We start from the raw sequence: 24,978 nt of genomic DNA on the forward strand, positions 1-24,978 counted from the left end.
ACTGGGATTATAGGCATGTGCCACCATGCTGGTTTGTTGGGCTGCTTTGTGGCTGATGAACTTCCTACTTATTATAAACTTGGTCCTGCCGCATGGACCTTGCATTCCGGGCAGCCAATCAGTTGGACAAAAATTCCACAAATAAGGAATTAGACCATATCCAATGGTTGTGGAATAAATTACCACAAGTCTCAGCAGCTTGAAACAGTAAACATTTATTATCTCACACAATTTGTAGAGGTCCATAATTCAGAAGTGGCTGGGTAGCTGGGGTGGTTCTAGCTCAGGGACTCCCACAAGGTAGCAGTCAGGATGTTGGCCTGGGCTATGGTCATCTGGAAACCTGAATGAGGCTGGAGAGTGCATTTCCAAGGTGGGTCATAACACACACCTGGCAAGTTAGTGCTGGTCATTGACAGGAGGCCTCCGTTCCTTGTCGCATGAGCTCCTCCAATGATTATTTGGATGTCCTGATGCGTAGCAATTGGCTTTCCCTGAGGTCACTGATTCAAGAGAGAGTAAGGTGGAACCTTTGTGGACTTTTATGACCAGGCTTAAGAAGTCAGCGGTGACATTTCTGTGCATTCCTTTGGTTACATATGTATGACTGCTCAGTATGGGAGTGGCCTATATAAGAGTGTGAATACCAACATTTGAGAGCTGCTGGGACCATTTTGGAAAATGGTTATTAAAATTAGGGTTTTTTTTTTAATTGTAGTTGCAGTTGGAGAGAATGTCCCTATTTTATTTTTTAATTTTTATTTTGTAAATAACTTTATTTTATTTATTTATTTTTATGTGGTGCTGAGGATTGAACCCAGGGTCTTGCATGTATGAGGCGAGCGCTCTATCAATGAGCCATAACCCCAGCCCCATTATTTGTTTATTTTTATGTGATCCTAAGGATCAAATCCAGTGCTTCACACTTGCTAGGCAAAGCACTCTGCCATTGATCTATAGCCCCAGGCCCCCAAATTAGGCTTATACTAGGCCCAATTTAATTGTTGGGGTTGGACTCAGCTCCTCAAGCTGTCTCCTCCTTCTTCTTCCTGTTCTTTTCTTCTTCCTCTTTCTTTCATAGTGCTGGGGATCAAACCCTGGGTCTTGCACATGTCAGGCAAATATTCAGCCACTGAGCTGTTGCACCTCCCTTAAGCTTTATTTTATGAGCAGAAATTCCCAGAACCCACCTTTTCCTCTGTCTTAGGACCTCGCCATTGGCTTCACTATCCCCTTCCCCTCAGAGATCCCTTCTGGCCCACCCGTAAGTCTGTGACATCTCTTTCTCCTACACATGTCTCCCACCCATCCCTTTCCTCTCTGCAGGGTGTGGACCCAGCCTCTTCTCTTTCCTGCCTTTCTCCTTCCCTCCCTCACAGCTGCCCTCCTGGAATCTGCCTTCATAACTCTTCGCCAAGGCCTGCTGTCCACTTGTGTAATGCAGTGAGGGGAGCTAGGGACAGAGACAGATGAGCAGCACTGGGCAGAGAGGAGCAGGCAGGTTCATAAGTGTAATATATGAACAAACCTGCCATCATCTATTCCCCAGGACAAATAGATCATCACCAAATAGGCTACAGGAGGGCAAAGAGACAAATTACCCAGCTGTGGCAGTGTCACCTGCTTCTTATTGATGGGCTTTTATGCTCAGGCCTGACTGCTCTCTGAGAACTGTATCCTCCAGCTCCCAGGGGACCCCAAACAGGAGGGCCAGGGACAAAAAAGGTTTTATGTCTCCGCTGGGGCATGAGCCATAAGACCAAGTCCCAGTCCCTCTGTACTATGCATCACATGTATGAATTATACAATTTTGACACAGTGACACATAAAAATTAGCTTTCCATGTATAAAAAGATAAATAATACAAAAGCACAATATAATCTCCAGTTTGAACAATTTCTAAGCTGTTGGTGTAGAATGAATTAAAAACTGTTTACGCCACAGTGGCACCACTTTAGACCAGGAAACAAATGCCCACATACTCTTTTTTGGGATACTGGGGCTTGAAGTTGGGGCGCTCGACCACTGAGCCACATCTCCAGCCCTATTTTATATTTTATTTAGAGACAGGGTCTCACTGAGTTGCTTAGCCCCTTGTTCTTGCTGAGGCTGGCTTTGAACTCACAATCTTCCTGCCTCAGCCTCCCAAGCTGCTGGGATTACAGGAGTGTGCCACCCTGCCTGGCTCCACATACTGTCTTGACTGAGCAAATCATACCGCTGTTGGCATTATTTTGACTCTAGCAACTGTGTAGCCACATCCCCAGCCTTTTTTTTTTTTTTTTTTTGAGACAGGTTTTCAGTAAATTGCTGAGTCTGGTCTCAAACTTGTGATCCTCCTATCTCAGCCTCCTGATTCGCTGAGATTACAGGTTTGTGCCACCACGACTGGCTAGCAACTGCTTCTTATGACTACTGAGCTGTTATTTGGCCATTCACTGCTAGTATAAGCCATTTTCAAAAGCTTTAACAACCTCATTTAAGCTTTCACAAAGTAAAGATGTTAGAGCCAGAAAGCACCCTACCCACCAAATCTATACCTTTGGAGTAGATATTGGGCATGATAAAAAGACAATGAAGCAAGGAGCTGATCCACCTCTGCACAGGTGGTGCTGTTGATTTAGAAGAGTCCCCACAAGCCAAGATAATGCAGCAAAACCACAAAGCACCATCAAATGCAAAAATGCAGTAAGACAGTTGTGTAGATTTATGAGCAGTGTGAGTGCATTTTATCTTTACACTCATTCCTATGGGGGAAACAGGTCTTGGAATACTAAATTTTGAATCATGTGAAGTTTTACAGAAAATAGTCTTCTTATAAAATATGACTTCCCTGGATCTCCACAGCTACCTTGGCATAAATATAACTGCTGGAACTCACTTCTGAAAAGGGGTGGGGTTGTGTTCCTCCAAAAAGAGATGTTGATGTCTTAACCCCCAGTACCTCAGAATGTGATCTTATTTGGAATAGGGAATCTTATTTGGACAGGGGGAATGAGGTCAGTAGGAAAGGCCCTGATCCAATATGACTGGTGTCCTAAGAAAAAGGGGAAATGTGGAGCTGGGTGAAGTGGCACATGACTGCAATCCCAGTCACGTGGGAGGCTGAGGCAGGAGGTTTGAAAGTTCAAAGATAGCCTCAGCAACTTAATGAGAACCTGTCTCAAAATAAAAAAGTAAAAAGTGCCCCTGGGTTCAATTCCTAGTACTCTCCCCCACCACACAAAAAAAGAGGGGGTGGGTTTGGACACAGACAGATGGGCATAAAGGATGGATGATGTGAAGCCACATAGGGAGAAGGTGGTGTGAAGATTGAGGATATGCTGCCACAAGCCAAGGAATACCTCTGGCTACCAGAAGCTGGAAAAGACAAGGGGAGAGCGGGCATGGTGGCGTATACCTGTAATCCTAGTGACTCGGGAGGCTGAGGGAGGAGGATTGCAAGTTCAGCCCCAGCCTCAGCAATTCAGTGAGGCCCTAAACAACTCAGCGAGAACTTGTCTCTAAATAGAATATAAAAAAGGGCTGGGAATGTGGCTCAGTGGTAAAGCACCCTGGGTTCAATCCCCAGTACGGGGCGGGGGGGGGGGGGGGAAGGACAATCCTTCCCCTGTAGGTTTCCGAGGGTGTGCAGCCCTGCTGACACCTTGATCTTGGACATACAGCAGCCAGAGCCGTGAGACATGTTTCTGTTTTTCTAAGCCCCCCACCCCAAGGTGTGATTCTTTATTATAGCAGCCCTAGGAAGCTAATGCAGAATGTCAGATCAACACCCAAAATTATCTGCCACTTTAAGGAGCATAGAAACAGCAGCAAAATGCAAATTACGCACAGGGATGAATTTTAGGACAGAAAACAGTCATTTTTCATCCCTCTTGTGGAAAGGCCCTTTTTTTTCTACTGGCAGCAAGCTCTTCTTGAAAGACCATGGACCCAGAACCAGGGACTATGGGTTAAGGAACCAGGCTCTATCTCTATGAAATCATGTGATCTTTGGCCAGTAATTTGGGTTCTGGCTACCTCAGTTTTCTTTCTTTCTTTTTTTTTTTAATCTTTATTTTTATTTAGTATTTTCATGTGGTGCTGAGGATTTAACCCAGTGCCTCACACATACTAAACAAGCACTCTACCACTGTGCTACAGCCCCAGCCCACTTCTTTTTTTTTAACATTAATTTTTTAGTTGTAAATAGACACAATACTTTTATTTAATTTATTTATTTTTATGTGGTGCTGAGGATCAAACCCAAGGCCTTGCATGTGCTAGGTGAGTGCTCTACCCCTGAGCCATAACCCTAGCCTCTCACCTCAGTTTTCTTAACTATGAAATAAGTATAATAACCTCCATGATCTTGAGAATTAAATGAAAATGCATGTGTATTAAAATGAGCACTCAGTAAAAAACAGTTCAATAAATGTGTGCTTTAGGCTTTGCTACTTGCAATCATTTCCTATCCCCCTCCTTTTTTTTTGGGGGGGGATGCTAGGGATTGAACCCAGGACTTTGAATACTAAGCACCCACTACCACTAAGCTATAACTCCAGCCAATATTCTCTGCTTTTGAAGAGATGATGAAATGGAGACCCAAAGATGGTAAAAACTTTTTTTAAAAATTTTAATATTTATTTTTCAGTTTTTGGCAGACACAACATCTTTGTATGTGGTGCTGAGGATCGAACCCGGGGCCGCATGCATGCCAGGCGAGCACGCTACCGCTTGAGCCACATCCCCAGCCTGGTAAAAACTTTTTGAAGGTCACACAGCACTTTGGACGTAGAAGGGCTCAACAAATAATTACTATTTATGAAGGGCTTTTAAATTTTTCCTATTATTCACTATTATTCCTGTTTTCACAGATGATGTAATTGAGGCTCAGAGAAATTAAGTTGTCTAAGGTCTCAGAGAAATAGAAATCTCACCTCAGGCCTGTCTCCCTCTAATACCACAAATGATTTCTTGGAAAGACTCAAAGATTTGCAATTCTGGACCTGCAGGGAATAGGATAATTATAGTAGTCTTCTCTTATTTGCAAGAGATGCATTGTAAGACCCCCATTGGATGTCTGAAACCACAGATAGTACTGAATCACACACACACACACACACACACACTTTTTTTTGGGGGTACTGAGGATTGAAGCCAGGGGTGCTTAACCCTGAGCCATATCCTTAGCTCTTTTTAATATTTTATTTAGAGACAGGATCTTGCTGAGTTGCTAAGTGCCTCACTAAGTTGTTGAGGCTGGCTTTGAATTTGCAATCTTCCTGCTCAGCCTCCCAAGTCACTGGATTACAGGCATGCACCACCCTGCCCAGCTGAACCATATAAATATGTGTGTGTATACATACACAAACACATACAAACATATACACGTATACATATATACATATACATACATACATATAGCACTATTTTTTCCCATATGTACATGCCTATAATAAAGTTTAATTTATAAATTAGTTATAATAAGAGATTATCAACAATAACCAATAATAATATAGAGCAATTTCACAGATGGATAAATTAGTCTTACCTGGCATCTTAGCAACTTCAGCATATAATTTATTTTCTGTCATTAAGTTGAGAATTTTCACCTCTTCACTTAAAGGAAGTACTTTATGGATTCTCTCTCTCTCTCTCTCTCTCTCTCTCTCTCTCTTTTTCTTTAGATGAGAAAAATATTATTTGGTCTCATGGTTTCAGAAATCTCAGTCCATAGACTGCCCAAGGTGTGGCAGAATGTCATAGCAGAAGAGTGTGGTGAAAGAAAGTGGCTCAGGATGTGGCTATCTGGAAGCAGAGAGACAGCTCTGTTCAGCAAGGACAAAATATTGGATTCTCTTGGGTATATCTGAATTACCAGCATCACTACTCTTGATCTTTGGGGCCATTATTAAGTAAAATTGGGATTACTTAAACACAAGTATTGTGTCTAATAACTGAGATGGCAACTAAGTGATTATCAGGCTTATTCAGCAATAAACTGGACAAAGGGGTGAGTCCCTCCCAGGCAAGACAGGACAGGACAGGGCAGGATCTCATTATACTGTTCACAACATTGCAATTTAAAATGTGTGGTTTATTTCTGGAATTTTCCATTTAATATTTTCAAATGGCAGCTGGCTGAGGAACTGTAGCTTTTCTACCATTGTTCTGGGGTGTCTCACTATTATTTCACATAGGAGTTATTGCCTGCAACTTGCTTTCATTCAAACTCAGTGCCCTAGGGGTGGCACTTTGGATGAGCATCCTGGCCTTGCATAGATCTCCTGGGCCAGGTGATGTTTAATGAGTCAGGTCACCTCCCTGAGACACAGGCTGCAGGTAGGCAAGGACTTCTTAGTTTACTTGGCTTCAATCTTCACCACATTCTGGAAACACTGTAGGGCAGCTTACAAAAATATATCCAGAATATCAGTTGAATCATGAGCAAACATAAGACAGACCCACACTGAGAGATGCTTGGCCAAGTACCCTCTTCAAACAAGTGTCAAGGTCATGAAAAACAAGCAAAGACTGAGGAACAATTACAGGCTGCAGACTAAAGAGAAATGAATGCTATGTGGGATCCTGGATGGGATCCAGGAATAGAAAAAAAATGGTAATGGAAAAGTTCTTGAAATTTCAGTCAGGTCTTCAGTTAATGGTAGTGTTTCATGTCATTTGCTTGCTTTTTTTCTTCTTTTTCAGTATCAGGGATGGAACCCTGCACCTTGTACATGCTAGGCAAGCAGTCTACCACTGACTAAATCCCCAATCTTTTTAATTTTGGGGAGGGGGGTACTGGAAATTGAACTCAGGGATGCTTAACCACTGAGCCAAAGTGGTTATCACCAGCCCCTTTTTTCATTTTTTTTATTTTGAGACAGTGTTTTGTTAAGTTGCTCAGAGCCTCACTAAATTGCTAAGGCTGGCTTTGAACTTTAGATCCTCCTGCCTCAGCCTCCCACATCACAGCTTGTGCCATTACTGCACCCAGCTTCAGTTTTCTATTGCTGTGTGACAAATTGCTACAAATATAGTGGTTTAAGACAACATGTATTCATTATCTCACAGTATCCATGGGTCTGGAGTTCAGGTCCAGGCTGAGTTCAGCATGATTTTGGGCTCAGAGTTTCACGAAGTTGAAGTCAAGGTATCAGCCATACTGTAGTTCTCATCTGCTTATTGACATTTGAGCTGCCTCTGGTTGCAGGACTGAGATCCCTTCTTTTTTTAGCTGTTGACCAGGGACCATTCTTGATACCCAGAGGCCACAGAGTTCCTAGTTATGTGATAGGTAATTTATAAGCAGATAGAAGTGCATGCCCCTGCCCCAATCCCCCCCTGCTTTTTTTTCCGGGAGGGGTGTACAGGAGGAGATTGAACTCAGAGGCACTCAATCACTGAGTCACATCCCCAGCCCTTTTTATTTTTTGAGACAGGGTCTCTCTAAATTGCTTAGGGCTTCACTACATTGCTGAGGCTGGCCTTAAGCTTTCCATCTTCCTGCCTCAGCCTTTTGAGTTGCTGGGACTACAGGCATGCACCACCAAGCTGGGCAGGAGTGCAACTCTCTGACTTCTTCCAGTCCCATTTCTAGACTTTCTTTAAGAGCTCACATGATTAGGTCAGTCCCACCTAGACTAGGCCTTTTCTGTTAACTCAACAAATTAAGCATTATATCTACAAAAATCCCTTTTGTCATATAAAGTAACATAATCACAAAAAGTACCCTCTCATATTTATAGGTCTTGCCCCCTCTCAAGATAGTGGATTATAGCTGGGTATGGTGGTACACTCCTGTAATCCCAGAGGCTAGGGAGGCTGAGGCAGGAGAATCTCAAATTCAAAGCCAGCTTCAGCAAATTAGTGAAATTCTATCTCTAAATAAAATATTAAAAGGGGCTGGGGATGTGGCTTAGTGGTTGAGTGCTCCAGGGTTCAATCCCCAGTACCAATATATATATATATATATATATATATATATATATATATATATATATATATATATATAATGGATTATACAAGGCTGTGAATAATTGCTGATAATTTTAGAGTAATATAGTTTTCAATTTCTTCTTATTTTTTTGTTGCTAGACATGGAACCCACAAATGTTAAGTCTGTACTCTACCTCTGAGTTACACCCCCAGCCTAATATCTTTATTTTTTAAAAATAATTTATTTATTTATTAAATTTTTTAGTTGTAGATGAACACAACACCTCTATTTTATTTATTTTTATTTGATGCTGAGGATTGAACCCAGTGCCTCACACATGCTGGGCAGATGCTCTACCACTGAGCTACAACAACAGCCCTCTGTATCTTTTTTATAATGCATGTGGATTACTTTAACCTTTATTTATTTATTTTTTGTGTGGTGCTGAGGATTGAACCCAGGGCCTCACACATGCTAGGCAAGCGCTCTATCACTGAGCCACAGCCCCAAACCTAGATTAGATGAAAGATAGAAGTGCTGGTGCATAAAGTCTTTTTTTCTCATGAGTCTCCACTGAAAGAAGGCTGAATAAAACTGTCAGCTAAATCTCTACTATAAAGACAGTCAGAGCTCCTTGGGGCTGTTACTTATGACAGTTGTGGTGCAGGATGCTGGCTTCATGCCAATGTGTAGTGAAAGTAATTCTGAAAATAGCCAGAAATGAAAGAATGAAAGGGCAGTTTTTTTTTTTTAAAGAGAGAGTGAGAGAGGGAGAGAGAGAGAGAGAATTTTAATATTTATTTTTTAGTTATCGGTGGACACAACATCTTTGTTTGTATGTGGTGCTGAGGATCGAACCTGGGCTGCACACATGCCAGGCGAGCGCGCTACCGCTTGAGCCACATCCCCAGCCCTCAAAACAGTCTTTAGACATGGCCAAATGTCACCTATGGGACAGAGATCACCTTTGAGAATCCCTGAGCTTCTGAAGATTGGAGGAACAAAATGTAAATCAGGTGAGATATGGATTAAACTAGTCCTAGATACAAACTGTGACATAACTATAATCATAATTTACCCAAATTACAATTTTGGGTAAATGACTTTATTTCAGCCTTATCTGGTTTCTTGGCATATAAACTGATAATATCCAAAAATCATCCCCTGCTACACCCCAGCACTAGTGATGGAACTCAGGATCTCACATGTTAGGCAAACACTCTGCTACTGAGCTAAATCCTAACCTGTTTTGTTTTTATTTTGAGACAAGGTCTAAGTTGCCAAGGATATCTTCAAACTTTAAATCCTCCTGTCTCATCCTCCACAGCAGTAGCTCAACTAGGTGTGTCAATAAGGGATTTCTGGGTAACTGGGATTACAGATTTGTACCATCATGCCAATAGGATTTTTAAAGCATGCAGAACACTTCACATTTTTTTTTTTTTTTTGGTACCAGGGATTGAACTCAAGGGTGCTTAATCACTGAGCCACAGCCTCAGCCCATTTTTTTTTTTTTTTTTTTTTTTTGAGATAGGTCTTGGTAAGTTGCTCAGAGCCTCGCTAAATTGCTGATGCTGGCTTTGAATCTGTGATCTTCCTGCTTTAGCCTACCGAGCCGCTGGGATTACAGGCGTGCTCCATCATGCCTAGCTACTTCACAGGGTTTTGTATGGTAAGCAATTATATATGATCACTATTAATATTGTCCAGACCACAGCTGAGACTGTAACCATTTCCTCACATCTTTCCCTCATTCATTCCAGAGATATTTATTATGTGGTATCTGTGTGTATCAGATTTTGATGTGCTCAACCTGAATTATTCATGAGAAGGATCACTTGAGCCTAGGAGTTCAAAGGCAGCCTGGGCCGCATAATGAGAGCCTGTCAAAAAAAAAAAAAAATCAACACACATACATAAAATAAATAAGTAACTCCCCACCCCCAAAATTATTCTTCAATCTCTACCTGGTAACTATTATGTATTTTTTTATCCTTTGTAAAGGGAATTTTAAATATTAATATGATTTTTCATCATATCTATTTTTATTCTTGGCCCTCCTTTATGAGATCCAGAACCTTCCTGGACATGCTCCAGGAATTTTAAATTGGGTATGTTTTGCCATTAGCTCAGCAACTAGCACTTAGTCTTCTATAAAAATGAGTGGTTACTGGTCACTGATGTTTCTTAGCCCCTGCTGTTTGATCCACTTTTTTTTTTTTTTTTTTGTTGCTCCTCAGTGGTTTCTCAAATTCACTTATTTTCTGACAGCCTCCTTGGCCGTGGGTTAAAAGACCTAATTTTTCTTCCACGTGGGGAGCCCAGAGGAGAATCCAGCCTGGTTCTCCTACCTGCAGGGAAAAATTGAAGGCATGAAAATGAAGACACTCCTACACCAAGTCCATAGTTCCCTGAGCAGTTTGGTGGCAGGAATTTGCTAGTGGTATGAAGGACATAAAGTTTTGAAATAGCAGCCTCCATTGGGTATGCCAGTAAATGATTCCTGGGGTCCTGGCTGGTGCTTCCTGGCACTGCGGGGGTGCAAAGGAGCAAAATTTATGCTATTAGCACAGTTATAACACTGTGTCTGCTGAATATTTCAGAACTGAGGTTCACGGTGTCTTAAAGCTGCAGATGGAAGAAGCCTCAATCAGGGCAGCACAGTGGGTAATATCAGCAGGCTTTGGTGGGGTAGACCTGGGTTTGAACCCTAACTTTGCCTCCTATTCTAGGTGATAGTCTGCAAGAGACTCTATTATGCTGAGCCTCAATTTCTTCATCTATAGAGTAAGGGTGATGCTATCACAACTAACACTTCTGGAGTGTTACTATTCAGTCAGAACACAAGCAAGTTGTCTCTGTTCCACCACTAAAAGCTGTTTTAAAATTGAATTAAAGCTGAGTCTAGTGTACAAGGATGTAATCTCAGCTACTCAGGAAACTGAGGCAGAAGGATCACTTGAGCCAAGGAGTTCTGAGTTAGCCTGGAAAACATACAAGATTCTATCTAAAAATTAAAAAACAATTCTTTAAAAAAATATAGAAAAGCATACCCTTCTTATTCACGTTATATCCCTTGATGACGTTAAAACACTTGCACATGGTTAAAAACAAATCATACAGGGTATAACATGAAATACACTTCTTTTTTTTTAAACCAGGAATTGAACCCAAAAGTGCTTAACCATTGAGCCACATCCCCAGCCCCCCTTCCACCCCCCCCCCCCCCCTTTTTGAGACAGGGTCTCACTATGTTACCTAGGGCCTCGCTAAATTGCGAGGCTGGCTTTGAACTTGCGATCCTCATGATATATATTTTCATTTCCCGCCCCCCCCCACTTTTTTTTTTTTAAACTGGGAATTGAACTCGGGGTTTTATCTACATCCCCAGCCCTTTTTATTTGTTTTATTTATTTTTGAGATGGAGTCTCAATAAATTGTTCGGGCTTGCGTTTAGTTGCTGAGTCTGGCTTCGAATTTGAGAAACTCCTGACTCCTGTAATTCCAGCCTCCTCCAGAGTGGCCGGGATTACAGGTGTGCGCCACCCCGCCAGCTTTCCCACCCTTTTTGTTCTACGAACAGAGCAATTTAATAGAATTCAACCTAGTATGTGCCAGTTACTGCTCTAAGGCTTTATATGTAACTAAACCCTCTGAAATTCTTCATCTACTCCATGAAGTAGATACACTCATTACTCCCCTTTGGCAACTGTAATTCTTTTACAGAGAAGCAGAAGGATCAGGCGGGAAAGGGCCGGCAACCTACTAGGCCTCCAGAAGGGTTGTAAAAGTTTGACAAACATAGAAGTAAGTCGTTAAGTGCTACATAGAAATATTCGCCGGGTGTCCGAAACGCGCTCCCTTGGGGCGCCGCTTACGGCGCGTACTTTGTTGGACCGCAGTATCTCTTTGATCTGGGAGCCACTCATTCCAGAGCCGCAGGGACTAGTCTCTACCTGGGTTCCCGGGAAAGGCGCGCGGCGTTCCGCCGTCTCAACCAGTCTTGCTAGAGTAGGCGGGCCCTCTAGGAACAAAAGCGTTCGGAGTGACTGCTGCTGTAGCCACTCAACGCCGAGCACAGGTCAGTACCTCCCGGCAGAGTTAAACTTCCAATTGGTGGAGCCGCCCTAAAAGAGGCGGGACGAAGTTAAAGTCCTGTTTTCTTTGGAGTTCTCAACCAATCAAGGCGTCTGGGAAAGAACTGACGTGTTAGGTTGAGACGTGTGTAGCGTTCGGGGAGGCCTGAGGGCGGGGCGGGGAGCAGGCTGGGAGCTGCGGGCCGGGTACGCTTCCCGCGGGCGCGCGGAGCGAGGACGGTGACAGCCACGCGCGCGCGTGCGTGCCCTGCTGCGGCGCGGCCCCGCGAGCCCCGTCGGCAGCCCAGGGGCGCGCCGGGTCTGGGCGGCCGCTGTCTAGGATTCTTTTTCCCGGGCGTGCCCGGCGTCCCTGACCCCAGTCTCGGAGTGTCGGGCCTCGCCCGCCCCGTCGGCTCCTGCTAGCGTCTGCCCCTTGTCGCCGTCAGGGCCTGCCCCCCAACTCCCCTTTTTCGCTCCGGGGGCAGGGTCCTCGCGGCCCATGCTGGCCGCTGGGGACCCACGCAACCCAGCTCGCTCTTGGGCCGGCCAGCCGGCCACCATGGTGGCCCTGAGGCCTGTGCAACTCCTCCAGGGGGGCTAACAGGTCCAGAGCACAGGCTTTGGGGCGCGAGGGTCCCACGGCCTGAGCCCCGCGCCATGGCCGGGGCCATCGCTTCCCGCATGAGCTTCAGCTCGCTCAAGAGGAAGCAGCCCAAGACGTTCACAGTGCGGATCGTCACCATGGACGCCGAGATGGAGTTCAATTGCGAGGTAACTGACCAGTAGCCCCGACGGGCTGAGGCGAAGGGAGCCCCGCTGAGTCCCCGCATCCGACACCTACTGGGGATCCCGGGTCGTGGTGACAGTCGAGATGGAAGCTTGAGGGATTCTGTTTTATTCTCCTCTGGGCATTGATAGAGACCGTGAGAACCGGAAGGGGCCATACAGGCCCAAATCCACAAGTTAAAGCTAATTACTGCTTTTTCGCTTGGGGCTCTTTCGCTTGGGGTTTAGCATTTCTAAGGGTTATTTTCATTCATTGTTATTGGTGGAGGCTGGAAGCTTCCATGGTAGAGAATTCTGGTTTACAGTGTCAGGTTTAAACTTAAACTCAAGGGATTTGTCCCCCACCCCAGGTAATGTTATAGATCCCAGGTATTAAAATCTTAATTAAAATCTTCGTTATTGGAAAGTCTATACTTGCTCCCTTTTCCAAACTGGAAAAGATAATTTTTTTTTTTTTTTTTGTATTGGAAACTTAACCCGGGGCGCTTTACTACTGAGCTACATCCCTAGTCTTTTTTTTTTTTTTTTTTTAATTGAAACAAGGTATCACTAAGTTACTTAGGGCCTCACTAAATTGCTGAGGCTGGTCTTGAATTTGTAATCATCCTGCCTCAGACTATTTAGCCTGGGACTACCGTCGGGCAAAACCAGCAAACAAACAAAAAGCTCAAAAAGCTCTTTAAGAGAGAGTACCTAATACTTTCCATACAGTGTCCAGCCTGATATAACAACTATCACTTTGTTGAAGTGTCAGGTACTCAATTTTTTTTTTTGTACTGGAGATTAAACCCAAGGGCTTAACCACTGAATCACATGTCACATGCCCAGCCCTTTTTATTTTTTAATTTTGAGATAGGATGTAGCTAGGTTGCTTAGGGCCTTGCTAAATTGCTGAGGTTGGCTTTGAATTTGCGATCCTCCTGCCTCAGCCTCCTGAATTGCTGGGATTATGGGTGTTTGCCACCGCTGACATTCATACTTTAACCTTCACAATAACTCAGTGAGGCAGGTACCTGTAACATTGTAGATATGTATTTGGTCTGATTTCCTGGCATACCACAACTAAAATCTTTGGAATCTCTGAAGTGATAAGTGGCTTTTTGTATGGTAATGAATTGATTAGGTAGCTCCTATCTTGATAGGAGCTGATCACAAGAAAGACCTAGGAACCATTAGAGGGTTGGAGTTTTTCAGCTCCACCTAACCTGGAGGAGGGGAGAGGGGCTAAAGGTATTTGGCTAAAGATGTAATCAATCATTCTTGTGTAATGAAGCCTCCATAACTCCCCAAAAGAACAGGATGTATAGAGCTTCCAAATCTTCAGCTTCCAGCTGAAGCTGCAAGGGGTTCCTAGGAGGTGGTGTCCTACCTAAGAAAGGGCATGGAAGCTCTGTGCCTCTTCTCACATGTCTTGTGTTTTTTCATCTGTTGCCCTTACAATATCCTTTTTAATAAATAGGTAAACATAAATGTTTCCCAGAGATTGGTGAAGTACACCCCAAAGAGAGGTGGTGTGAACTCTGATTTATATCTGATTGGTCTGAAGCACAGGTAAAACATCCTGGGGCCGGGAGCAGTGGTGAACACCTGTAACCCCAGCATCTCAGGAGACTGAGGCAGGAGGATCACGAGTTCAAAGCCAGTCTTAGCAAAAGCGAGGCGCTAAGCAACTCAGTGAGACTGTCTCTAAATAAAATACAAAATAGGGCAGGGATGTGGCTCAGTTGTTGAGTGTCCTTGAGTTCAATCCCCAGTATCAAAAACAAACAAACAAAAAAAATCAGGGGCAAGTTATTGGCTACTATAGGGGAGACAGTGTGTGGGACTGAGACCTCAACCTGTGGGATCTGAATTGCCTCTAGATTGAGTTCTCTAGGTAAACACTATCAGGATCGAATTGAATTAGAGGACATCTAGCTGGTGTCTGCTGCAGAAAAGAATTGACTAACTGATTAGTTACTCGTGAGGGAAATCCCCACAAACACACACCACCTCTCTCTCTCTCTCTCTCTCTCTCTCTCTCTCTCTCTGGTACTGGGGATTGAAACCAGGGGCACTTAACCATTGAGCTACATCTCCAGGCCTTTTTATTTTTTATATTGAGACAGGGCCTTACTAAGTTGCTGAGGCTGGCCTCAAACTTGTGCTTCTCCTGTCTTAGACTCCTAAGTCACTGGGATTACAGGTGTGCACCACCATGCCTGGCTCTTACATACTTCTTGGTGATCAGAGGTCACATAAATCTTCTGTGTTTATTGTTGGGGGCATAGAAAAAACACTGGTATTTTGCCTGTATCTACCAAATACCACAAATATATATATATTTTGGTACCAGAGCTTGCACCCAGGGGTGCTTAACCACTGAGCCATATTCCCAGCCCATTTTTTATATTTGATTTTGACACAGGGTTTCTCTGAGCCTCACTATGCTACTGAGGCTGGCTTTGAACTCCCAATCCTCCTGCCTCAGCCTGTGAGAGGCTGGGATTACAGGCGTGCACCACTGTGCCTGGTAGATTTTGGACTAAGTAATTTGAGTCTTTACTACTCAGTTTGGTTCATGGATCAGTAGCATTGGCAGCAGTAACTTAAGTCAGGGGTTGGCAGACTTTTTCCGTATAGTAGGGCCACATAGTCAAGCTTCTCAACTTTGCAGGTCATAGGATTTCTGCTGGATTTACTCAGCTCTTCAATTCTGTTGTTATATACAAAAGCAGCCTTAGACCTGATTGGAATTCCAGCATGAGGTGTTAAGGAGCGCCATTGACCCATTTTCTTGCAAAACTGGTGAAAATTATTAACAACTATTTAAACCCTTTGGAAATGTCCAAAGGTAAAACAGCAAATGGTGATATATTTATTCAAGAAAAAAGTATGAAAATTTGGTAAGAAAGGTGAGAGGCAGTGGTGTTTGGACCAAGATTACTCTTTTCTTAGAACTTCACTGTTTCTCATCTTAACCAGACCTATTTGTTGCTGAGGCTAAGTCCTGGGTGATTGCATCTCAGAGATGGGGCTCCCTTCTTCCACTTAGTCCCTATTTGTGGAACAGGGCTTGGCATACTGAAATAACTTCAGCCCTAACTGCTTTTGTCTCCATCCTGGATTATGAGGGGGTGGTTCCACAGCAGGATAGGCAAGCTGAGACCTTGAGCTAGTGTGTCCCCACCTGTCTCCTTCCATGAAGTACTTAGTCCTAGAGTCAGGGATATCACTCACAGAGAAGCTTGCCATGGGCCCCTTCCCCATCCCCAGATCCCTGGCTCAGGGATTTTGGCTGAGAGTAGAAGCTGGCCTTAAACAGAGAGCTCCTGGTTGGGGTATAGCTTAGTGATTAGAGTGCCTGCAGGGAGGCTTGGGTCCAGTCCCTAGCACCAAAACCAAACCAACCAACCAACCAAAAACCCAAAGGAAGTAACTTCATCTGCAAAGCAGTGTGGAGCAGTTTATGCACACTTGAGAATAGTGGGAAAATTTGAAGTTCTGCAAGCATCACAGGTTGGGCAGACAGGGCAGTGGGTGTAGGTGAATGTCTGGGTGGCAAATGGTGGGTGGCAAGTGGAAGAAAATGCAGCACAATTCACAACAGCTAAACTATGGAACCAACCTAGATGCCCTTCAACAGATGAATGGATAAAGAAAATGTGATTGATATATATATATATATGAATGATGGAATATTACTCAGCCTGAAAGAAGAATGAAATTATGGCATTTGCAGGTAAATGGATGGAACTATAGAATATCATGCTAAGTGAAATAAGCCACTCCCCCAAAATCAGAAGCCGAATGTTTTCTCTGATAAGCGGATGCTGATCCATAGTGGGACTGGGGGATAGAAGAATGAAGGAATTATGGTTTGTGCAGAGGGGAGGAGCTGTGGGATAGGAGGATGGTAGAATGAGACAGACATTATTACCCTATATACATATGTGATTACACTACTGGAGTAACTCTGCACCATGTACAGCCAGAAGAATGAGAAGTTGTGTTCCATTTGTGTACAATATGTCAAAATGCATTTCACTGTCATGCATAACTAATTAGAACAAATAAAAAAATTAGAAGTTAAAAAAAGAAAGAAAGAAAGAAAAATGCCGTGGATGAAGGTAGTTGAATTTTGGAATGGATCTGGAGTACATATAGGGAAAAGAGAACATAGATAAGGACAAGCAGTTGAGGCCCCATTTCCTAAGTGGAGAGTTCTCAGCTAAGGTCCCTCCCCAGCCTGCCTCCCTAATTCCTAGAGATTTATGGCTTAGTACAACCTCAACCCAAATTATTCATATTTAACATGAGCCTTTTCACTATATTTTATGCCCTAATCACTAAAAAAAAAAAAAAAAAGGGCTGGGGATGTGGCTCAAGTGGTATCGCGCTCGCCTGGCATGCGTGCGGCCCGGGTTCGATTCTCAGCACCACGTACAAACAAAAATGTTGTGTCCGCTGATAGCTGAAAAATAAATACTAAAAAAATTCTCTCTCTCTCTCTCCTCTCTCACTCTCTCTTTAAAAAAAAAAAATTTCATTAAAAAAAAAACACACACACAAAATGAAATTCCCAGCACCAACCTCTTCTCTAACACAGCCATGATCCCCAAATAACTTTCTAACCCCAAATCAACCCAAAACTTACCTTAATTCAAACCCATCACCACCCTAGCCACCACTCACCTTCACCCTCACCCCAGACCACTTATCCTGACACCTAACACCAATCCCATTTCTAAATCCCAAACCTTCATTCTTTTATTTTTAATTTTTGTTGTTGTCATAGGTGGACACAATATCTTTATTTTATTTATTTCTTTTTATGTGGTGCTGAGGATTGAACCCAGTGCCTTACATATGCCAGGCAAGAGCTCTATCACTGAGCTACAACCCCAGCCCCCAAAACTCTAATCCTAACTCTAAGCTTCACACTCACCTTTTTCCTCTGCCTCATCCCAACCCATTTTTTAAAAATTCATTTATTTACTCTGATTTGTTATATATGACAGTAGAATGTATTTCAATTCATAGTACACATATACAGCATAATTTTTCATGTTTCTGGCTGTTCACAAAGTAGAGTCCCACCATTTGTGTCTTTATACATGTACTTAGGGTAATGACGTCCATCTCATTCCACCATCTTTCTTACCCCCATGCCCGTTCTCTTCCCCTCCCTCCCCTTTGCCCTATCTAAAGTTCATCCATTCCTCCCATGCTCCCCTTGCCCATCCCCATTATGGATTAGCATCCTCATATCAGAGACAACATTCAGTCTTTGCCAACCCAATCTTGAACATTCAAAAAAAAAGAGCAATTGGGAGGAGATTTGTGAATTTAATATTGATATAGCTTAGACAGAAAGTGTTACATTTTTCAGGAAATAATAAGGAAACAAGACAAATGGGAGGAGCCCTCCTGGGGTTAGAACAAATATCAAATATTGACCTCAGAAACAGTTCCCTCAAAACAATCATAGTTTGATAGGATTAGTATGTATAATAAGTTATGCCTCAGGGCATTGTTGAAAATAATAGATCAATAAGCCACAATGAATGGAGTTCAGCTGAATGTAGTCATGGGAAGGAGAGAAGAGAGCCCTTCTAAAGCCACAGTCATACCAAAGGGACTATGGGCGAACCTAAATCTTTGGGAACCCAAAGCTACACCTCCTTAATACTATGTGGGTGAAATAGATTTCGTTAAAATAATCTAGCCGGTCATTTAATTAATAGACCAAGCAAATAATAAGGTCTGGAGAGGGCATTCCAGTCCCTGGAGTTGTTGCAGTATATTATCTGAAATGTCCAATTTCCAACCAAAAATTATGAGTCATACAAAGAAACAAGAAAGTAAGACTTATACAGTGGAAAGAATCTGGCAATAGATATTGCCTGTGAGAGTGAATGGAGGCTAGATTTAACAAAAAAGTCTTCAAATAAGTCATTATAGGGGTGAGAATGGTAGTGCACACCTGTAATCCCAGCAGCTCAGTAGGCTGAGGCAGGAGGATCACAAGTTCAAAGCAGCCTTGCCAACTTAGTGAGGTCCTAAGCAATTTAGGAAGACCCTGTCTCAAAACTAAAATGTAAAAAGGGCTGGAGATGTGGCTCACTGGTTGAGTGTCCCTGGGTTCACTCTCGGGTACTAGAAAACAAAAACTAACCCCTCCAAGTCATTATAAATGTGTTCACAGGACTAAAGGGAAGCATGATGACAAAGAAGTAAAGGAAATTATGATTCTGTTGCATCAAATGGAGAATTATTAGCAAAAAGATAGGAATTATAAAAGAGAGCCAAATGAAAATTCTGGAGTTGAAAGTACAATAACTGGAATAAAAAAATTCACTAGAGGAACTCAATAGTAAATTTGAATTGGCAGAAGAAAGAATTAGTGAATTTGAAAATAGATTAATAGAGATTATGAAAGTTGACATGTGGGGAAAAGAAAATAATGAAGATAAATGAGCAGAACCTCTAGAAATGTGGGAGATCATTAAGCACAACAGTGAGTGCATAATGAGAGCAGCAGGAAGAGAGAAAGCAGCAGAAAAATATTTGAACAAACTATGGCTGAAATGTCTCTAGTTTTTAAAATTTTTATTTGTTCTTTTTAGTTATACATGACAGTAGAGTATACTTTGATGTATTTATATAAGCATGGAGTTTATTTAATTCTCCAGGTTTTATTTTTTATTATTTTTTATTTTTTTAACTTAGGGGCACTCAACCACTGAGCCACATCCCTGCTCTATTTTGTATTTTGTTTAGAGACAGGGTCTCACTGAATTGCTTAGCACCTCACTTTTGCTGAGGTTCACTCTGAACTCATGATCCTCCTGCCTCAGTCTCCTGAGCCTCTGGGATTAGAGGCATGTACCACTGTGCCCACTATTCTCCAGTTTTTTTTTTTTTTTTTAACATCTATATATTTTTAGTTGTAGATGGACACACACCTTTATTTTATTTATTTATTTTTTATGTGGTGCTGAGGATTGAACCCAGTGCCTCACACATGCTAGGCAAGAGCTCTACCACTGAGCCAGAACCTCATTACATCCCATTCTCCAGTTTTTTAAAAATAATAACTATACATTTGGAAAGCCAGAAAGCTCAATGAACTCTGAGTAGGATAAATTCAAAGAGATCCACAAAAAGATACATCTAGTAAAAATGCTGAAAGTCAGACAAGAAGAAAAACTGGAACACGTAAAGAGAAAAACAGACTCATTACTTAGAGGGGAGCCTAGTAATTTTAACAGCTGACAGAAGAAAAATCCTATCAACCTAAAATCGTGTCTACAAATGATCCATACAGAAGCTGGATATTGAGGAAAAGGACATCTCAAAATGAAGGTGAAATGAAGTCTTAACAGTTTTTTGTTTAAAAACTGAGAGAATTTTTTTTTGTTCAAAGACCTGCCTTGCAAGAAAATTTTAAGGGAATTCTTCAGGCTGAAAGCAAATGACCTCAGACAGTAATTTAAATTCATAGGTAAAAATAGCATCGGTAAGGGTAATCATTATAATTATAAAAGAATATAAATGCAGGGCTGAGGTTGTGGCTCAGTGGTTGAGCGCTTGCTTAGCATGTGTGAGGTACTGGGTTTGATCCCCAGCACCACATAAATAAATAAATAAACAAAATAAAGATATTTAAAGAAATATAAATGCATATCTTCCTGCTTTCTTCTCTTAACTGGATTTAAGAAACAATTATATAAAATAAATGTACATAATGTACTGTTGGCTTATAATGGGTAGAAATGTAATGCACCTGTAATATATTTGCCAGTAACAACACAAAAGAAGTGGGTGTGAGCAGAGATATCAATGGACTAAGGAAATGGCTATAGATAGATGGTGAGGCAATAATTATGACAATGAATTATTGGGTATGTAAATTTAATAGATGTACTATATAGATGTCCAACAATAATACCCTCCAAAAGGGGAAAGGGAATGGAATTATACAGAAGTATATATATATATTTTTTTTATTCTTTTTGGTATCATGGATTGAATCCAGGCATGCTTTACCATTGAGCTACATTCCCAGCCCTTTTAATTTTATTTTTTATTTATGAGACAGGGTCTCACTAATTTTCTGAGGGTCTTGCTAAGTTACTGAGTCTGGCCTCAAACTTGTGATCCTCCTATCTTGGCCTCCCAAGTTGCTGGGATTACAGATGTTTGCCACAGTGCCCAGCTAGGTGTAATGTTTTATATATTGGTGAAACTAAACTAGTGAAAACCTGAAATTGACTCTGATAAGTTTGGATTATATCGTAAATGCTAGAACAACTACAAAAAATCTAAAAATATAGTGAAATAATCATTGAAAATTTTAAATGTTTTATTAAAAATATTCACTTACAGTAAGATCAAGGATTGGAGCTGGGATGGTGGCTCATCGGTAGAGCACTCGCCTAGCACTGGCGGGACCCGGGTTCATTCTTCAGCACCACATAAAAAAACAAAGGCATTGTGTTGTGTTAAAATAAATATTAAAAAAAGATCAAGGAGTAATGGAGGTATAGAGGAACAACAACAACAAAAGATATGAAACAGAGAAGAAATAGAACTGCAGTTGATGACAAATAATAGACAGCTGAAATAGATTCCTTGAAAGAAAGAAACTGCCAAAATTGACTTAAGAAGAGAAAACAGGGGCTGGGTTGTGACTTAGTGGTAAAGTGCTCACCTGGCACATGTGAGGCACTGGGTTTGATCCTTAGTACCACATAAAAATAAATAAATAAACAAATAAATAAATGAAGGTGTTGCATCTCCAACTTAAAAAATAATTTAAAAAGGAGACCATCTGAATATACCAATAACAAATGAAGAATTTGAATTAGTAACAAAAAACTACCTACAAAGAAAATTTCAGGGTCTACCCTTTAGAGACTCGTCTAGCTTGACCACTGAAATCTACAAAACAGTTCAGGAAGAAGTAGTACATTTTTTCACAAACTCTTTAAAAACATTGAGTTGAAGCAAGCACTTCTCAAATAAATTTATTTTATTTTTTTGATATCAGTGATTGAATCCAGGGGTGCTAACCACTGTGCCACATCCCCAGCCCTTTTCATTTTTTATTTTGAGACAGCATCTTGCTAAATTGATTAGGGCCTTGCTCAATTGCTGAGGCTGGAGTTGAACTTTCAATCCTCCTGCCTCAGCCTCTTAAGTTGCTGGGATTGCAGTTGTGGTGCCACTGTGCCCAGCTCAAATAATTATGTGAGACTGGCTTTACACAAGTACCAAAACCAGATAAGTACATCACAAGAAAACCATAGACCGAAATCTCTTATGAATGTGGAAATAAAATCCTAACAAAACTAAACAACAAAAAACCTAGCAAACTTAATCCAGCAATGTATAAAAAGAATTATATACCACAAATAACTGGAATTTATTTCATGACTACAAGGATGGTTTAACATTGGAGAAATCAATTAATGTAAATAATATAATGCATCAGTAAAATAAAAAATAAAAATAACATGATCATCTTAGTAGACACAGAAAAAGCACTTGACAGAATCCATCATGTTTTTCATGATAATGTACTCAACAAATAGAAAGGAAGTTTTTTTTTTTTTTTTTTTTTTTTGGTACCTGGATTGAATCCAGGAATGCTTAACCACTGAACCCCTTTATTTTTTTGAGACAGGTTCTTGCTAAATTGCTTTGGGTCTTTGCTAAGTTGTTGAGACTAGTCTTGAACTTGCAATACTTCTGCCTCAGCCTCCTGAGTTGCTGGGTTGACAGGTGTGCACCACTATGCCCATAGAAGGGAATTTCTTTAACCTGATAAACAGCAGCGATGAAGAACCCACAGCTAACATCATATTTAATGATGAAAGACAGTGCTAGAGTCTAATACTCACATGTCTTAGGTGTGCAATACATTTTGTGTGTTTTTTTCCTTTCATTTTTTTTAAAGACTGTATGTTTATCCCCTAAAATCAGGAATAAGACAAGGATATCCATTTTTTTCTTCATTCCTGGGAATCAAACTTAGGGCCTTGCACATACTAGGTAAGCCCCCTATCACTGAGCTATATCCCCAACCCAGATATCTAGTCTTACCAGTTCTATTCAACATTGTACTGGAGGTTTTAATTAAAGTACTTAGCAAGAAAACTCAATACCTGGTACCCAAACTGGAAAAGAAGAAGCAAAACTGTGTTTACAGATGAAATGATACTGATACTGTAGAAAGACTGTAAGAAATCCAGGAAAACTTAACTAATGAGTTCAGCAAGGTTGAAGGCTTAAAAAATCAATATGAAAAAATTAGTTGTTGATTCTGTACAATTGCAAAGAGTAATCTGAAAGTGAAATTACAATAACATCAAGAAGTACAAAATACTTAGAAATACTTTTAACAAAAGAAGGGCAAAATTTAGCTTTTAAAACTATAAAAACTTTTTTTTTTTTTTGATCCTGGGCATTGAACTCAGGGCTTCACACATGCCAGGCAAACATTGTACCACTAAGCTACATTCCAGTGTTTTAAATTTTATTTTGAGACAGGGTTTTACTAAGTTGCCTAGCTTGACTTCAAACTTGGGATCTTTCTTCCTCTGCCTCCCAAGTAACTGGGATTACAGGCACTTTTTAGTGTCAAGTTGGTAGTATTATAATTTATGTATTTAATGCAAAATTTTTAAAAAATTGACAAGCCAATTCTAAAATTCATATGGAATTTCAAGGAACCCAGAGTAGCTAAAAAGCAATCTTGAAACAGAACAAAGCAAGAAGACTCACATTTTCCAAATTCAAAATTTACCAAAAATTTATCATAATCCAGACAGTGTGGTACTGGTGTAAGGATAGGCATATATATTAATGGAACACAATTGAGAGTCCAGAAATAAATCCATTGGTCTGTTGTCAATTGTTTTCTTACTAAGGGTGCCAAGACCATAGAGTGGGGGAAAGTAAGTGGTACTGAAACAACAGAAGAGCCTCATGCTAAAGAATGAAATTACACCTTTATGCCATGTATAAAACATTAGCTCATAATGAATCAAAGATATGAATGTATGAGCTAAAACTATGAAACTCTTTTTTTGGGGGGGGCACGGTATAGGGGATTGAACCCAGGGCACTCGACCACTGAGCCGCATCCCCAGCCCTAATTTGGGTTTTATTTAGAGACAGGGTCTCACTGAGTTGCTTAACCCCTCGCTTTTGCTGAGGCTGGCTTTGAACTGGTGATCCTCCTGTCTCAGCCTCCTGAGCCGCTCGGATTACAGTTTTGCGCCACCACACCTGGCTAAAACTGTAAAACTCTTAGAAGGAAACATAAGGATACATCTTTATGTCTTTGAATTTGGCTTACATATTTTTTTTAGATATGACAGCAAAAGCATAAGCAATAAAAAGAAAAAATAGATAAACTGGACTTGAGCAAAATTAAAACTTTTTACTTCAATGGCCATCATTAAATAAGAATACAGTAGCAAATTTTATATATATATATATATATATATATATATATATATATATTTTGTACTGAGAATGGAACTCAAGGGCACTCAACCACCAAGCCACATCCCCAGCCCTATTTTGTATTTTTTTTTTTTTTTAGAGACGGGGTCTCACTGAGTTGCTTAGTGTCTTGCTGTTGCTGGCGCTGTTTGAATTTACAATCCTCCTGTCTCAGCCTCCTGAGTGGTCGGGATTATGGGTGTGCGCCACCACGCCCAGTGCAAATTATGTTTTATCTCAAACATACAAATCATGCTTTAGCATGTGCGAGCCTTGAGTTCAATTTCCAGTAGCTCAAAGCAAACAAACAAAATTAAACCTTACAGTTTAATATTATTTAATAATAATAAAAGAAGGAAATAACCCAATTTAAAAATGGCCAATGGTTCTAAATACACAGTTCTTAAGGAAGATATTATAGCCAATAAAACACATGAAAAGATGTTCTATATGTAGGAAAATGGAAATCAAAAACACAATGAGAACTTTACCATAATAGAGCTAACCCCTAAGATGTTTGGAATAAAAAAATCATATAGTATTGGCCAGAATGTGAAGAAGCAACCACTTTGGAAAATGGTCTGCCAGTTCTTCAATTGAACATGGAGTTACTGTATCACCTAGTAATTTCACTCATAGATATCTACCCAAGAGAAATGAAGCCATGCCAGAGAAAATTGTGCATGTACAGAAGCATTA

General features: G+C 41.1%; 1 protein-coding gene across 4 annotated transcripts in view; it reads left to right on the forward strand.

Moving 5' to 3' along the window:
* Positions 1-12,179: 12,179 nt before the first annotated feature.
* Nf2 (NF2, moesin-ezrin-radixin like (MERLIN) tumor suppressor) overlaps positions 12,180-24,978 on the forward strand; it is an 86,217-nt gene continuing 73,418 nt past the window's right edge. For all 4 annotated transcript variants that reach the window (XM_076837410.2, XM_076837408.2, XM_076837418.2 and 1 more), the window contains exon 1: positions 12,180-12,768. In XM_076837410.2, coding sequence (XP_076693525.1) covers positions 12,655-12,768 — 114 coding nt within the window. In that variant the 5' untranslated portion in view covers positions 12,180-12,654. The remainder of the gene's footprint in view (positions 12,769-24,978) is intronic.

Source organism: Callospermophilus lateralis, chromosome 1 (genome assembly GCF_048772815.1).
Source record: "Callospermophilus lateralis isolate mCalLat2 chromosome 1, mCalLat2.hap1, whole genome shotgun sequence".
NCBI lineage: Eukaryota > Metazoa > Chordata > Mammalia > Rodentia > Sciuridae > Callospermophilus > Callospermophilus lateralis.